Source organism: Aspergillus vadensis (genome assembly GCF_003184925.1).
Source record: "Aspergillus vadensis CBS 113365 unplaced genomic scaffold BO88scaffold_10, whole genome shotgun sequence".
NCBI classification, from domain to species: domain Eukaryota; kingdom Fungi; phylum Ascomycota; class Eurotiomycetes; order Eurotiales; family Aspergillaceae; genus Aspergillus; species Aspergillus vadensis.
Genome location: NW_020292048.1, coordinates 294,227 through 307,609, shown reverse-complemented (window position 1 = coordinate 307,609; position 13,383 = coordinate 294,227). Strand labels below are relative to the sequence as shown.

General features: G+C 50.0%; 5 protein-coding genes across 5 annotated transcripts; 3 read left to right on the top strand and 2 right to left on the bottom strand.

Moving 5' to 3' along the window:
• Positions 1–1,943: 1,943 nt before the first annotated feature.
• Positions 1,944–3,008, top strand: BO88DRAFT_425162 (S-adenosyl-L-methionine-dependent methyltransferase; the record flags this gene model as incomplete). Its single annotated transcript, XM_025708806.1, has 4 exons — positions 1,944–2,002; positions 2,064–2,232; positions 2,336–2,605; positions 2,679–3,008. The coding sequence occupies 4 exons, from the start codon at positions 1,944–1,946 to the stop codon at positions 3,006–3,008; spliced, it is 828 nt and encodes a 275-aa protein (XP_025563274.1).
• A 2,143-nt stretch (positions 3,009–5,151) lies between these two features.
• BO88DRAFT_461818 (pyridoxal phosphate-dependent decarboxylase family protein) lies at positions 5,152–6,761 on the top strand (the record flags this gene model as incomplete). The annotated part of the gene is made up of 1 exon (XM_025711189.1): positions 5,152–6,761. One exon carries the CDS (start codon positions 5,152–5,154, stop codon positions 6,670–6,672), a length of 1,521 nt encoding a protein of 506 aa, XP_025563273.1. The 3' UTR covers positions 6,673–6,761.
• A 1,558-nt stretch (positions 6,762–8,319) lies between these two features.
• On the top strand, positions 8,320–9,163 carry BO88DRAFT_487626 (uncharacterized protein; the record flags this gene model as incomplete). The annotated part of the gene is made up of 2 exons (XM_025712557.1): positions 8,320–8,905; positions 8,979–9,163. The coding sequence occupies 2 exons, from the start codon at positions 8,320–8,322 to the stop codon at positions 9,161–9,163; spliced, it is 771 nt and encodes a 256-aa protein (XP_025563272.1).
• A 226-nt stretch (positions 9,164–9,389) lies between these two features.
• On the bottom strand, positions 9,390–10,366 carry BO88DRAFT_461817 (uncharacterized protein; the record flags this gene model as incomplete). The annotated part of the gene is made up of 6 exons (XM_025711188.1): positions 9,390–9,550; positions 9,607–9,684; positions 9,740–9,817; positions 9,886–9,945; positions 10,006–10,058; positions 10,119–10,366. 6 exons carry the CDS (start codon positions 10,364–10,366, stop codon positions 9,390–9,392), a joined length of 678 nt encoding a protein of 225 aa, XP_025563271.1.
• A 576-nt stretch (positions 10,367–10,942) lies between these two features.
• BO88DRAFT_404522 (aminopeptidase) lies at positions 10,943–13,147 on the bottom strand. The gene is made up of 3 exons (XM_025706646.1): positions 12,720–13,147; positions 11,513–12,654; positions 10,943–11,439 (listed from the first exon to the last, which is right to left on the bottom strand). Exons 1-3 carry the CDS (start codon positions 12,976–12,978, stop codon positions 11,314–11,316), a joined length of 1,527 nt encoding a protein of 508 aa, XP_025563270.1. The 5' UTR covers positions 12,979–13,147; the 3' UTR covers positions 10,943–11,313.
• Between the last annotated feature and the right edge of the window lie 236 nt (positions 13,148–13,383).

The following is a 13,383-nucleotide window of genomic DNA, read 5'->3' as shown; positions in this document are numbered from 1 at the left end:
CCATCCGCAGGTTTATCCCTGAACAGCAGCGATTGGCGTCGCTTATCCTTTCAAGGAAACCCATTGCTGTCCTCGGTGTTCCTCCAGGGCCCAATCAATGCGGTCATAAGCGACCTGGTCAATCTCTGCATACTCCGTAGTATCGGCAATTTGGGGGCCAAAAGTTACCCCTGCGCCAGCGGGGATGCGAGTCGAAGAGGAGAATATTCAGCGACGCCTTAATGTGCATCTCAGGCCTCGTGGTCGGCCACGCGGACTCCTAGTCGACAATGCATGCTGACAGTGGGTCAAGCTTGTACACAGAACACTCCCACATGCATTATCTACTCAGTGTCTCATCACTTGTGCCAAGCCCAAGCCTCTCAAGAGCATGAAGTTGCTCAATATCGGGACTCAGGCCAGCCTGTGGTGTAACGAGGATAAGCCAAGTATTAGTCAAATATTGGCCGGTCGCACATAACCTCGGAAACCACAAGGCTCAGGGGCATCGCACGTTTCCACAATTTTGAGTCACGGACTTTGGGTCGATGATCTACCTCCCATCGATTCGCTGTGGGCATGCTGATCGGAGCAGTCGAGAAGATACGACTACCCTTGCGCACCAGGTGTGACACAGGCACTGAGGGTTGCCCGCCGCTCCTACAGTGCTTATTTTTATCTCAAGTCTGATACATCTCACAGAGAGCAAATGTCTCTTGTACCGTTGCAAGAGTAATCGAACCATAATCTGTTCTATCAGACGTCTCAATGTCGCTGTAGTTACTCTCGAACGAGCAGGCCATCTTGCCCAGAGACGACATGATTATTGCCCGATGTCTAACGCATCGAGTCTACACACCTGTTCCACCAGGGTACCACCCTACCTAACACAGTACACCGTAATGTAGCGTGCAAAGCCAATCGATAGCACAGGCGATGATCATCGAGGTGCATAAGGCACCATCAGATATCACTCTGACGTTTCAACCACAATATCGGACAATCAAATGGCGCGAGGTAAGACATTCGCCCGAGCTGACCCGGTGGGCTATGCTCCGACAGCCTATCTTTGTTTCATGGTTATGCATTTTGCTCCGCCAAAGCACAGAAAATGCCATGGCGGGATACCAGCAAACACCGCCGGTGGCTCACGCGAACAAAGCCTCTGGTATCAATCACTAAAGGCATACAGTTCGACCGACAAAATTCCGAAGTGAGTTATGCACGTGAAAGCGACCGTAGCAATTTTAGTTCATCTGAAGGATTTTTAGTCGGTTTTGCTGAGCGCACAGAATCGATATCATCTTACCGACTAAACGGGAAGGCGAATATGGGAAGACCCCACTAGAGAGTGTCTAGACCATCAGTCAGTAATGAAGAATTTCATACACTGCTGGTGACATGAGATTTGCCTTGTACCTCTGCAGGTCGGGTCGAGGTCCCTCAGTCCTTTGTGACCCGGACAGGTGGTGTAGTCGGAGAAACACGGTCGCAACAGACTGTGCCATGAAACGGAGCTAGTCGGAGGCATAGGTTCATGAAGCATACTGCTATACTGTTTCTCACGTAAGACGAGATGCCAGTGGACATCTACAGACGCTAGCGACCACACTTGAGTTGCAGTGTTGATGACAATCAGCTCGACATACAATCGCCGGTATCTTTGGGGTCAACCCCCTCAGCATTCGGCGCTAGAGCGGGGCTCAGTTCCAATCGCCGACCAATTTGCTTCATTGCTTCAGGGTCCAACACCATCTCTTTAAGTCCATAGGAAGCATGAATGGGATCATACGTAGAGTAGCAAACGGACGAGAACCCTCTGACATCCTTTGGTGGAGACCCACTCCGTCGCCAACCGGGAACCATTCTCAATCACCCCACAATTTGACTTTCCATCCGTGACGTATCTCAAATCTGTCAGAACTTTCCGCCATCACGAAAAAAGGTAGACGTCCTCCCATACAATGGCCGACACACATAATCCCCCTGTTCAAGGCCGCCTCATCAGCCATTTTGCTGAACAGTACGCGCACAATTCCCGCTTGCAATGAAGACCCGACTCGAACCTATCTAACTCACACCAGGCCAGCGGAAGACCAAGGCGCAGGCTGGTCCGCACTCTGGGACTCCAATGAAAGCGATCTCTGGGATAGAGGGAGTCCCTCAATTGCATTAGTCGATGTAGTAGAGCGGCAGAAAGATGTGTTCTCTTCCTTTACCCCTGATAGACGGAGAAAGAGAGCCCTTGTTCCGGTATCACCCCTCTTTCCACGAGCCAATACACCCACCGGATATTCGCGGGGCTACTGCGAAACATGTACTTCTGAATGACTAACTTCTTATAATTTACTCACAGGGCTGCGGAAGAGGCTACGACCCCGTCATGCTGGCACTGCATGGCTTTGACGTCTACGGCCTCGATATATCCGCAACTGGCGTTTCAGAAGCGAGGAAGTATGCCGCTTCGGAGATGCAGAGTCCACAGGGATATAATTTCTCCTCTGGAACACCGACTACAGCCGATATAGGGAATGTAAAATTCATTGCCGGCGACTTCTTCAGCTCGGAGTGGGAGAGTGAAGCTCTGCGTAATGGTGAGAAGTTTGACTTGGTCTATGATTATACTGTATGCCATCGTCCTTACTGCATGCTGCAAAGCAGTACGGGACAAAGAGCAATATAGCTTACGCAAGTAACAGTTTCTATGCGCTCTCCACCCCTCCCTCCGTCAGAAATGGGCCGAGCGTATGAGCCACCTTCTCAGTCCGCGAGGCCTTCTTGTCTGTCTTGAATTTCCCATGTACAAGGACCCTTCCTTGCCAGGACCACCGTGGGGACTGAAGGGCGCTCACTGGGATCTTCTCGCACGCGGCGGCGACGGGATCTCTAATATTGCTGAAGAGGAAGAGGACGACGCAAAAGCTGCTAAGTTGACAGGACAGTTCCGGCGAACACAGTACCTTAAGCCTACGCGGTCATATCCGAGCGGTAAGGGGACGGATATGCTGAGTATTTATGTGAGAAAGTAATCGGTAAGATGCGCAAACCTCCAATTATATCGGCCAGTACTCAGACAACGGCATTAAACCTGCTCTGAGTTTTAGCGTCGTGCCTGACGAGCGCTTCATTTTCAATGATTATCCTGCCCGCTCGGCCGCAGGGAAGGTTGCACATCGCCCTACAATTACCTCCAATTGTGTCAACGAATATGCGTCTCTGATCACCTACCTCGTGAACAATTCGGCTGCTGGTCCGGACCCGGCTGCCGTATTGGAGGGTGATTTGACCGACTGAATTTGCCCCACGGCTAACTCGACGCTTCTCCGCAACCAGCAGAACATTCCGGTGTACCGCTGCCAGAATGCCGGACGGTACCCCAGTCTGAACCCATTGCGATGGCTTGGCGCTTACCAAGCGAGTGATTTACCAATTAACTTTGGCTCCTATCCTATCCATGAGTACCTGGGGAATAGCACCAGAAGTCAGTCGAACTATGCAAGATCACATCTCCGCTTTTCTGTAGGATCCGCTGAACGGACCGCAGTTGCTCGGATGGGAGCCTGTTAATTCCTCGATTGCCTCTGGTGGCAAGGTGCTTCGCTTCGGGGCTGATGGCAAGGCGGTTCAGCAGGTGGATCTTGTTGAGATTGACGGACCGTGCCGCGGCATTGGGAAATACGACGAGTTCCCATAAGTGTCAGTATATGAGCGAGGGGCAAATACATGTAGGATATCGTGTGATGATACGAGAAACCTGGAGACTGGTTGGAACTCCGTGATGTTGTCTCTGGTCAAGGAAAAAAAGAAAAGTGAAAAGAAATAGTTCGATGAAGTATTCACTTCAACCAGGCACTACCTGATTATTCGCCATCTCTGCTGTCTACGTGGTCTTACGTCTGACCAACCATAATCTTGAGATCTACATAGATCACATACACATACTCAGACCCCGTTCGTGCCTGTTGTTTTGAGTTATTCCTCTGGTTATTCCCACTACTAAACAGCCAATCCAGCAATAGCGTCAGTGTAGAACTTATGCTCGGTCGTCCTTCCGGTCTCCGTACAGACTGGCTGTTGCTGTAGGGTGAGGTGGCTGAAGGGACTTTGAATGACAAACTTGTGGTAAGCCGAAAGGTTAATTCCAGCTACACTTCAATGACATTCATCTTTACATTTGAAGCTTCTTGTCTCCCCATAATAGCGGAGTCCTAGTCAACCACACTACTGGGTTCTATGTAAAACTCTGCATGCTTTCTGGCCAATGGGAATCCATTACTTACTCTATCAACTGCATGGAATCCTGTGTAACCTCCCAATTCAGCTGTCTACCCGGCTGGAAGGGCAAGTGTCACGAGGCGGCCACCCATACACAAGTGACTTATTCAGTCACCGGCGACCTTTCTGGGGCCACACCGCTATTAGCAAGAGATCTACATACGCCAACCTCGACACATTAACTATTTGCGTTGATTGGCATGAATCGTTGAAAAGGGTATTGCAACCGTGGCTAGACGACATGTCAAATTGTTCAGCTACACAGTCCACTAAGCACGACTCCTCCACGGGCGGGCTTCAAAATGCCCGCCCAGCCACACAATGGCATTATATACTACACGTTCGGATGCATCCGTCTTGCCGCTCACAGCAAATATGAACAGCTAACTACTACAGTTGATATAGTATATAGTCTATAGTAATGACTTGTCTAATCAGTCTCGGACATCATATGTTCATAAAGATCGGCAGACGCAGCACAGAGAGACTATGCGACTATATGCCCCGTGAGGGAAATATTATGCCAACCTTTGGATACGCAGCTAGCTAGATACACCACAGTCCCTCATGTTGCTTTTGTGGAGCTGAAAACTCGTCAGCCTGGGAGTGCCAGATCTCAACCTTTATTTTTCTATCGACCTGAGTCTGGTTAACTCCGTGTTACTTGATCTCGCTTACCTACGATCATTGCGATCTAGTGAACCTCAGAAGAGATCCACTCCACAATCAGTTTACGATACAGCTCAGAGTCTCTTGCGCGCATCGACCCGGCCACACTTTATAAAGCCACATAACTCCTTCCGTTGTCCGAGTATTTTGGCAGCGACCTTGACACAATCCACGCTGTTTCTTTGCCCCGCCTCCCGTGAAAGTGTTTATTAGTCCGAATTTGTCAATATGCATTTCAATGCATCACAATACCAGTCAGATAAAGGATGGACCGGTGTCATGTTAGTAGCGAGGTCTCTATTGGACCAACTCCTCACAACCGACCTTCCACCTCCATCAGACCCCATTCTTCCGATACTCGATACCAGTGAGCTACCAAGCCTGCAGGATAAAATCATGCCGGATGATAATCCTCGGGATCCGGTCTCTATCCTTAAACAAGCCATGACGCTCTTTGAATACCATGTACACCACACCCACCCACATTCCTTTGCTTATATACCAGCCTGCCCCACTCCCATTGCTCGTCTGGGAGATCTCCTCACTTCCGTTTGTAATGTAAATGTTGCCAACTGGGATTCGAGCTCTGGTCCGAGTGAGGTTGAAAAGGCCATGATCCACTGGCTTGGCTCCCAGTTGGGACTGCCTGATTCAGTCGGAGGGTGCTTTGTGTCGGGTGGGTCTATGGCAAACATGACAGCTATAGTTGCAGCCCGCGATGAGAAACTCCAGCCCTTGCAGCGAGCAAACGCCACTATCTACATGTCCGACCAGACACACCTCTCCGTGATGAAAGCCCTACATATTGCAGGCTTCATGGACTACCAGGTCCACAAGATTCCAACAGATGATAACTGTCGCATGGATATCGATATCCTACGACATGCCATCAATGCAGACCGCCTATTCGGACGCGTTCCTTTTCTCCTGGTCGCCAATTGCGGCAGCACCAACACCGGCAGCATTGATCCTCTCCATGAACTAGCCGATATCGCGCGTGACGAAGGCCTATGGCTTCATGTAGACGGTGCATATGGTGCATCCATCGCACTATCCGACAAGCATCGCCACCTGGTTGATGGCATCGGTCGCGCGGATAGCGTGTCCTGGGATGGCCACAAGTGGCTCTTCCAGACATACGGTTGCGGAATTGTGCTCACGCGGCACGTTAACTCTCTCGCACGCAGCTTCTCCTTCGATGCCGAATATATCACCCATCCATTGGGACCGCAGACCACGACAAGCTTTTACAAACTCAGTCCAGAGCTAAGTCGCCCTGCGCGTGCGATGTCTCTGTGGCTCACTATCAAGGTTCTAGGTCGTCGTCGTGTGGGTGAGATGATCGATCAGGGTTTTCTTCTTGCCCGTACAGCGGATCATGATATCCGGCAGTATAAGAATTGGATCATCCCGGTGTCAACAGTTGCTAGCATTGTGGTATTCCGATACGCACCGCCTGGGTTCAGTGAAGAGGAGCTAGACTCCTTGAACAGTGCTATTTCACAACGGCTTGTGACGGAGAACATAGCTGCTATACTGACAACCCAGATTTGCGGACAGATCACACTTCGACTGTGTGCTATTAATCCTGCTGTACAGCCGGAAACTATCAGTGATGTAATATCTCGGGTGAATGAGGTTGCCCAAGCTGAGGCTTATAAGGTCAAGAAGACATATTCAAGATTGTCTAATGGACTGTGTTCTCCTCTGCCGAGCTGCTGTGTTGTTGAAGCTTCTGACCATGCTTGAGCTACACCCCATCCGACATTTCGATGTGTATCTTACGTGCGTTTTTGTCGATGTCATTTCTCGTTTGATTCCCATGTATCTTATAGCGGGTTATTTAGACACTATTTAGAGTTAAGATGTTCTCAGGATACCGTCAATCCTACAATTTCCGAGCAAGTCAGTTGCTGAGAAGTAACTCCAATGTTGTAAGATTATATTCACATATTTCTTGACCAACACAATGTACCAACACATCTCCACGAAGACCATCCGTTGCACAGTCTTCATCTTTTCTATTTGAACGGCACAATACGTTGACCGAATGATATGGTATAGCTTCCTCTATGTATACTTTACTTCACAGTTTCCACTAATATCAGGTGACCAGTGGGTCTAATTACCACGTAGACGTAAACAATCACTAGGTGAGGATAGTTTCTTTTCCTATAGACTATCTCGAACACCCCAGACTGGCCAATAAAGAGCAACTGTTTAAGTAACTCCGAGCCCGACTCTAGCTGATGAAAATCCTTCCCGGAAATATCAAACCCCGCCAATGATAGTAGTAGTCAGTTATCGTATCTAAGAAAGTAAGCTGTAAGAAAGTAAGCTGCGATCCCGTGGTCAACCCGGAGAATTGTGGCTGACCTCCCGGTGAGGAAGAAGGTAAGGACTCCGGCTCAATGAGGATTCGGTATTGCAGCCTAACGTGGTCTTAGCAGAATCTGCCGTGGGCTTAGATTGAGGTCTTTATGGAGTTTTGAATTATCTTATACTAGAAGTTAATCATCCCGATCAGGCCGATTGTAAGCTCGGATATGATCTTGCGACCACACCACACTGAGCAGTAAGCCCATCGGGATCTGGTCGGGCGGATCCATCGGGGATCAGGGCTCAGGGCACAGTTTTTAGTGCCTCTACGGGTCAAGGGAAGCTTGCCCCAAAGCTTGGTTTGGTGGTGTGGGACGGGTAGGGCTTCTGGTTGGTTGGTAGTGCTGTGCCTAATCTTATTACTATTGACATTGAACACAAACGTGGCACATACTCAAGGTGTAGAATTAACCAGATAAGGCCACAAACAGAGCCTAAAAAGCACTTTTTGAAGGATAAATAGTGTGATGAGGGTACTTGGTTACTTATGTAGCTGGTAGAACTCACCGTACTGCGATCAAAATCAAAAGCAAAATCGCCACACTACAACCCAGAACCTAGTCTTATCACATACGATCGGATCCCCTCGGAATTGAATGGTCCCCGAGCTGACTCGCCCTGGAGCTTAGCGTCATTATCGCCGCGATCTCGCATCGTGATTTGAATTCGAGATCCCTAAGGCGCATCTTAGCTCCTTCACTAGTGTATACATGACATCATATGCATGGATTGCGCCACTAGTTTGGGATTAGGGATGTCTCAAAACAGAGGGCTGATGGCTGAGGGCTGAAAGGGCTGGGATAGGGTGGCGAATAAATGGCGCAAGCTTGTAGTGTTGAATAGAGGGGTCAATTTGCTTCTGCCGTTGGGGCTGAGGTGTTAAAGCGGGATGTTGCCTACCTTTCTGTTTCTCTTTCCTCTTGTCTCGTTTATGTGATCGTTACACTCGATTGGAATCTGGAAAATACATTCACATTATATCACCCTATCAACAGACTTCTTTGCTCAATAGAAATCATGGACTCCTTCGGTCAAGACAACTTTGGTGGTGGCCGTCGCGGTGGTGGTGACAGCTTCGGAGGCAATGACTCCGGATTTGGAGGCAACAACTCTGGCTTCGGCGGTAACGACTCCCAGTTCGGCGGAGGTGGCTCTGGATTTGGAGGCAATGATTCTGGCTTTGGGGGTGGTGGCCGCGGAGGTGACTCCGGCTTTGGAGGCAACGGCGGTGGTAACAGCTTCGGAGACAACTCTGGCTTTGGTGGTGGTAACAGTCGCGACAACAACAACAACTTTGGCGGTAACGACTCTCAATTTGGTGGGGGTGGCTCTGGGTTTGGAGGAAATGACTCTGGCTTTGGCGGGGGTCGCGGTGGAGGTGACTCTGGCTACGGAGGCAACGACTCCAGACATGGTGGAAACAATTCTGGATTCGGGGGTAACAGCTCTGGCAACTCTGGCTTCGGCGGCAATGACTCTGGATTTGGCGGAGGAAGAGACAACCAAGACAATTTCGGAGGGTCTGGTGGTGGAAATGACTCCTTCGGTGGCTCCTCTGGTGGCTCCTCTGGTGGGCTTGGGGGCTTGGTGAACAAGGCAGAAGGTTTGTTTCCCTATCAACCGCGACATGATTGACTGGAGTTGAAGACGTTGGCTGACAATAACTTTCCTTGTAGGCTTCCTCGGCAGCCACAGTGGAAACAACAACCAGGGTGGCTCTAACAACGGAGGACAGGGTGGTAACTCTGGAGGCAACTTTGTCGACTCGATGGTAGACCAGAAGGTTGACCAGTATGTCCCTAGTGGACTGGATGGTGCTGTTAACCAGGGAATTAACCAGGAGGTTAACAAGTTTCTCTAATGGACCTGCCTCATGAGTTATGGAATGGAAATAGCTCTGAGCATGATAACGCTGTTTGTTAGTACCTACATGATGTTTTAATGAAGACGTTGTAACAATGTCATGGACAATTATAAGAACGCGAATGACCGTGCATGTTCCGTAGTTTATGTACAATTAATTCTACAAGGGAAGACTCCTACAGCTTTCCTATCCCAGGATATACTATACACGATCAACTTCAACCTCACAGGTTGTAAGTGTGAGAGTTGATGTTGATGGTCGACACGGTCCAAGTCTTGCCATTATCCGAGGTCGAGAGTCCGGAGGAGCTGGCCTCGTTGATGGACAGGGTGTCGCCAAAGGAGTTATCCTCGGCGTTAAGGATGATGGTGGTATCAAGGTACTCTATTTTGATCTGTTAACTTTGTCTTTAATCTCCGGAAGATGGGTTGGGAACTTACTGTGAGCTCCCGCAGTGCTCTGGCACGCATCGTCCTGGCACTCAACTGCCGTGCCCCAGCCTTGGGCTTGTCCCGAGCCTGGTATTTGTCAGTATACAAGTGGGGCGTCAATATAGAAGAGTGAAAAACGCACTGGTCGAAAGAGTAGAGACGACCTCGCCGTTGATCGAGACGGTCTGGTCGTACTTGCCCGTGCTGTCGTTGTACTTGTCTTTAGGTAGACGGAGGTTAGTGTCTATCTTCGACAGCAGGAGCGTGCATAGTTGATAGAATCCTCACAGTGCATGGTCACCTTGTCGCCAGCAGAAGCCGGGACTTCCTTGCCACCCAATTGCGTGCCTACCACGTAGTTAGCTTGACTAATACTGATATGATAATTAAAGCTATATGATAACTCACCCTCAAGGGTACTAGCCCAGGTACACCACTGTCCAGAGCTGGCGCCACAGTTGCTGCAATGGGTTATCAGAATCATTCCGAGAAGTCGTACTATTAACCTATAATCTACTTACGAGTTGGGGTCGGAGAAAGAAACAGCGAGAGCCTGGATCAGATCACCACCGCTTGTACCCATACCGGGCCAAAGAGCAAGACGGTCCTTCTGAGGGCTAGGAGCCTCGGGTAGAACCAAGGTGGTGTTGGCCTCTCTAATCCACGACTGGGTAGGGCCCAGAGAGAAATAAGGGCCAAATCCGACCGTGCTCTGGCCGTGAGCGGCACCGATGGCGGCCAGGAAGGCAAGAGCTTCAATTCCACGCATTCTGATGAGACGGGTAATCCGTGATAGCGTATGACAATGGACTTTGACAGACGCGATAGGTGCTGATTATCTCTGTTTACAGACCGGATCTACGCTGGCTTTATAGGTAACGCATTGGACGGCAAGGAAACATGGCCGTGTTGTTTCAACAAAGGGGATGACTCCACTCCACGTTTAACATGCCAAATAAGAATGGCTAATTATTCCGGAATCGCGTGATGGTCTCGATCACTACTCTACAGACACTTTCGCGACAATTTCGGAGGAACTTCCGTTTCACGCCCTGTTCGGAGTCACCCCGTAGAGTAGTTTGCAGACCCTGAGGGTTCTAGCGTGGCCCTAGTGTCAATCCTCGACACTTGGAGGCCCACCAACGTTTCATGGCGGTCCCGGAACTGTCGATCTCTTCCCGGAGGGGGAGAGAGCAATATATCATGGTATATCATGGTATAGCGCAGTGAGCTGTTATTGCACGAATCGTAGGTACGTTAACAATCGGCATTCACTATGTCTCTGAATCATTTCTCCTTTTAGCTTGGACAGGTGTCTGCATGTTGTCTGGGAAATAGATTAAGCGGCGATGCAGCGCTTACATTCTGCTTATAGTCTCATCGCTAGACATTCTGGTCCCTCATAGCATCATTGCAAATGCGACAGATAAGATTAGATTTACAGAGTTCGGTATGAGGGTGCCAGAGGAGAAGGATGGAGGAAAGCCAGGACCAATCCAGGCAAGTCCCGAACCGTTTCCCCACAAGTACATGCGTTCCTGAACAGACAATCTTCTAACGTTCACATGATACAACAATTTTTTCAGGGTGATGGTCTACATGGAAAGTGACAGTCTATTCGTTCATCTCATAAGTTCCAATCTGACTCAGCCTCAGGAAAAGAATGGTCCCCGCTACAGATATTACCTCACTATCAAGCTTAGGGGTACATGAATTTTACAACTGCAGGTAGTGGCCATGGTACTTCGGTTCCTCATAGGCAAGCGGACTGATAGGTTCATCGGACCGTTCCGGGAATCCGTCGAAGGATTTGGCGTAAGTCGCAATGGAGTGGGCAACGAGCTATTTTGTGAATCACATCAGTCAGCAAAGGAATGATTCGCATAATGGCAACTACTATAGTTTGCGATCCTACCTTGGTGTTCCATTCCCACGCGGTCAAGTTCACATTGGCCACCGTGTCGCAGAGCTGGTGGTAACACGGGTCATACCATTCGCCAGCAACGCCGCCGAACATGTCCGCTTCCTCGGGCGTCTTAATTCCCTCTGCTCCTGTAGCAATCCCACCACCGGGAATACCATGCCGGATGAACGCATCATAGTCGCTGCGTCCATCGAACGGAATGTACGTGTAGTTGAACCCATGAGCATCGTAAAAGTCGGTGTAGAGATCACGAAGCTCTTCAGATCCCTCGGGGTTCACAGCGTTAGTGGCATTGTACACTTGGTACGCAAAGTTGGGCGAGCCGAGCATGTCGTAGTCCATGAACAAGCGGATCTTGCGGTTCTCTTCCGGGGTGAGAACGGACACATAGTAGTCAGATCCGAGAAGGCCTTCCTCCTCGGCGGCCCACCAAGCAAATCGCACACAATTGTTGACACGGAACTGGGTGAGCAATGTGGCAAGCTCCAAAAGGGTCAGGGTACCAGACCCATCGTCATTGATACCCGGGCCCTCGGCCACACTGTCACTGTGGCCACCCAGCATTACACAGTTGTCAGGGTCACCATCCGTGGTCTGCGCGATGATGTTGGTGGTGTGGATGGTCTCGACGATCGCATCCATGTAGGCGATAGCGTCGACCTTCTCGCCTTTCTTCAGCTTCTCCAGGACCGGGGCAGCATCCGCGTCGGAGATACCAAAGGTAGCAACATGATCGGGTGTTGGGTTTCCTAGAGTTCCGCTCAGGTCACCCCGCTCGTTGTTGTAGATGACAGCAGCGACGGCTCCCGCTTTACCAGCCAATTGAGACTTTGTCCCAAATGGACAGCTTCCCCGACTGATAAATGCAACGGCGCCTTCCAAGTTGGAAGGGTAGTCCGAGGCCTCACACCCGAGGTTAGATACACCAACCAGGGGGCCATATACCGGCTCCTTATTCTTCGTTGGGGGAGTGAGACCCATTGGTGTAGCCGACTTGGGAACATCGTGACCAAGGACAAGGCGAGACTCGAAGACATTACCGCTCACGGCAGGGAAGGACTGATTTACGACAGTATAATAATCACCGAGGTCGGTAAGGGCGGAGTAAATGTAGTCGAGCGTGCCAAGATGACCTAGGAACAAGGAATCGTCAACTGTTTGTGATCATTGCGAGAATATTGGAAGAGGTATGTGGTACCTTTGCTGCCGATGACGCGAGTGGGATGGTTATATTCGTCTTCTCCCAGCTCCGCAATCTTGTAAAGCTGCCGGGCCCTGTCCAATAGATTTTCCGCCTTGACCTGCTCCTGAAGCAGCGGAGAGCTAATTAGTGGCTTGTCACCTGCATTTGTCGTCGGCCACTGTGAATTGGATTCTTGGACTAGGGGTAATTGTAGAGCACCGACCTGGCCCAGGAGCACTGGGACCAGATGTAGCGCCGCCGAGTCGACACGCATGGTGGGTGGAACAAGGCAGTATGTATGAATGATATATGAAGAATGATATCAGATAGGCAGCTCGTCAAGTACGATGATAGAGCCCGACTAATGAAGGCTAGGGAGGAGGCGAGACAGGGAGAAGATCAAACAACAACAACAACAACAGCTTGGGGAAGGAGGAATAAATACGGGGAGCTGGGAAGAAGGGGAGCTTCCTGCCAGGAACCGGTCAGATGATAAGCGATAAGATAGACCCGTGACACCCACCTGACCTGCCTCATCGGGAAAGGCGTCATGATCGGCCCGATTGGGGTTAGTGCAGCCTCATTTTCCATCTTCTCGGCAACACCAGAAGTCACCACCATTCCGACAAGAGTGCTATGGTGAATTGATTCTTTTCCTTCGTACCACTGGCCATCAGTT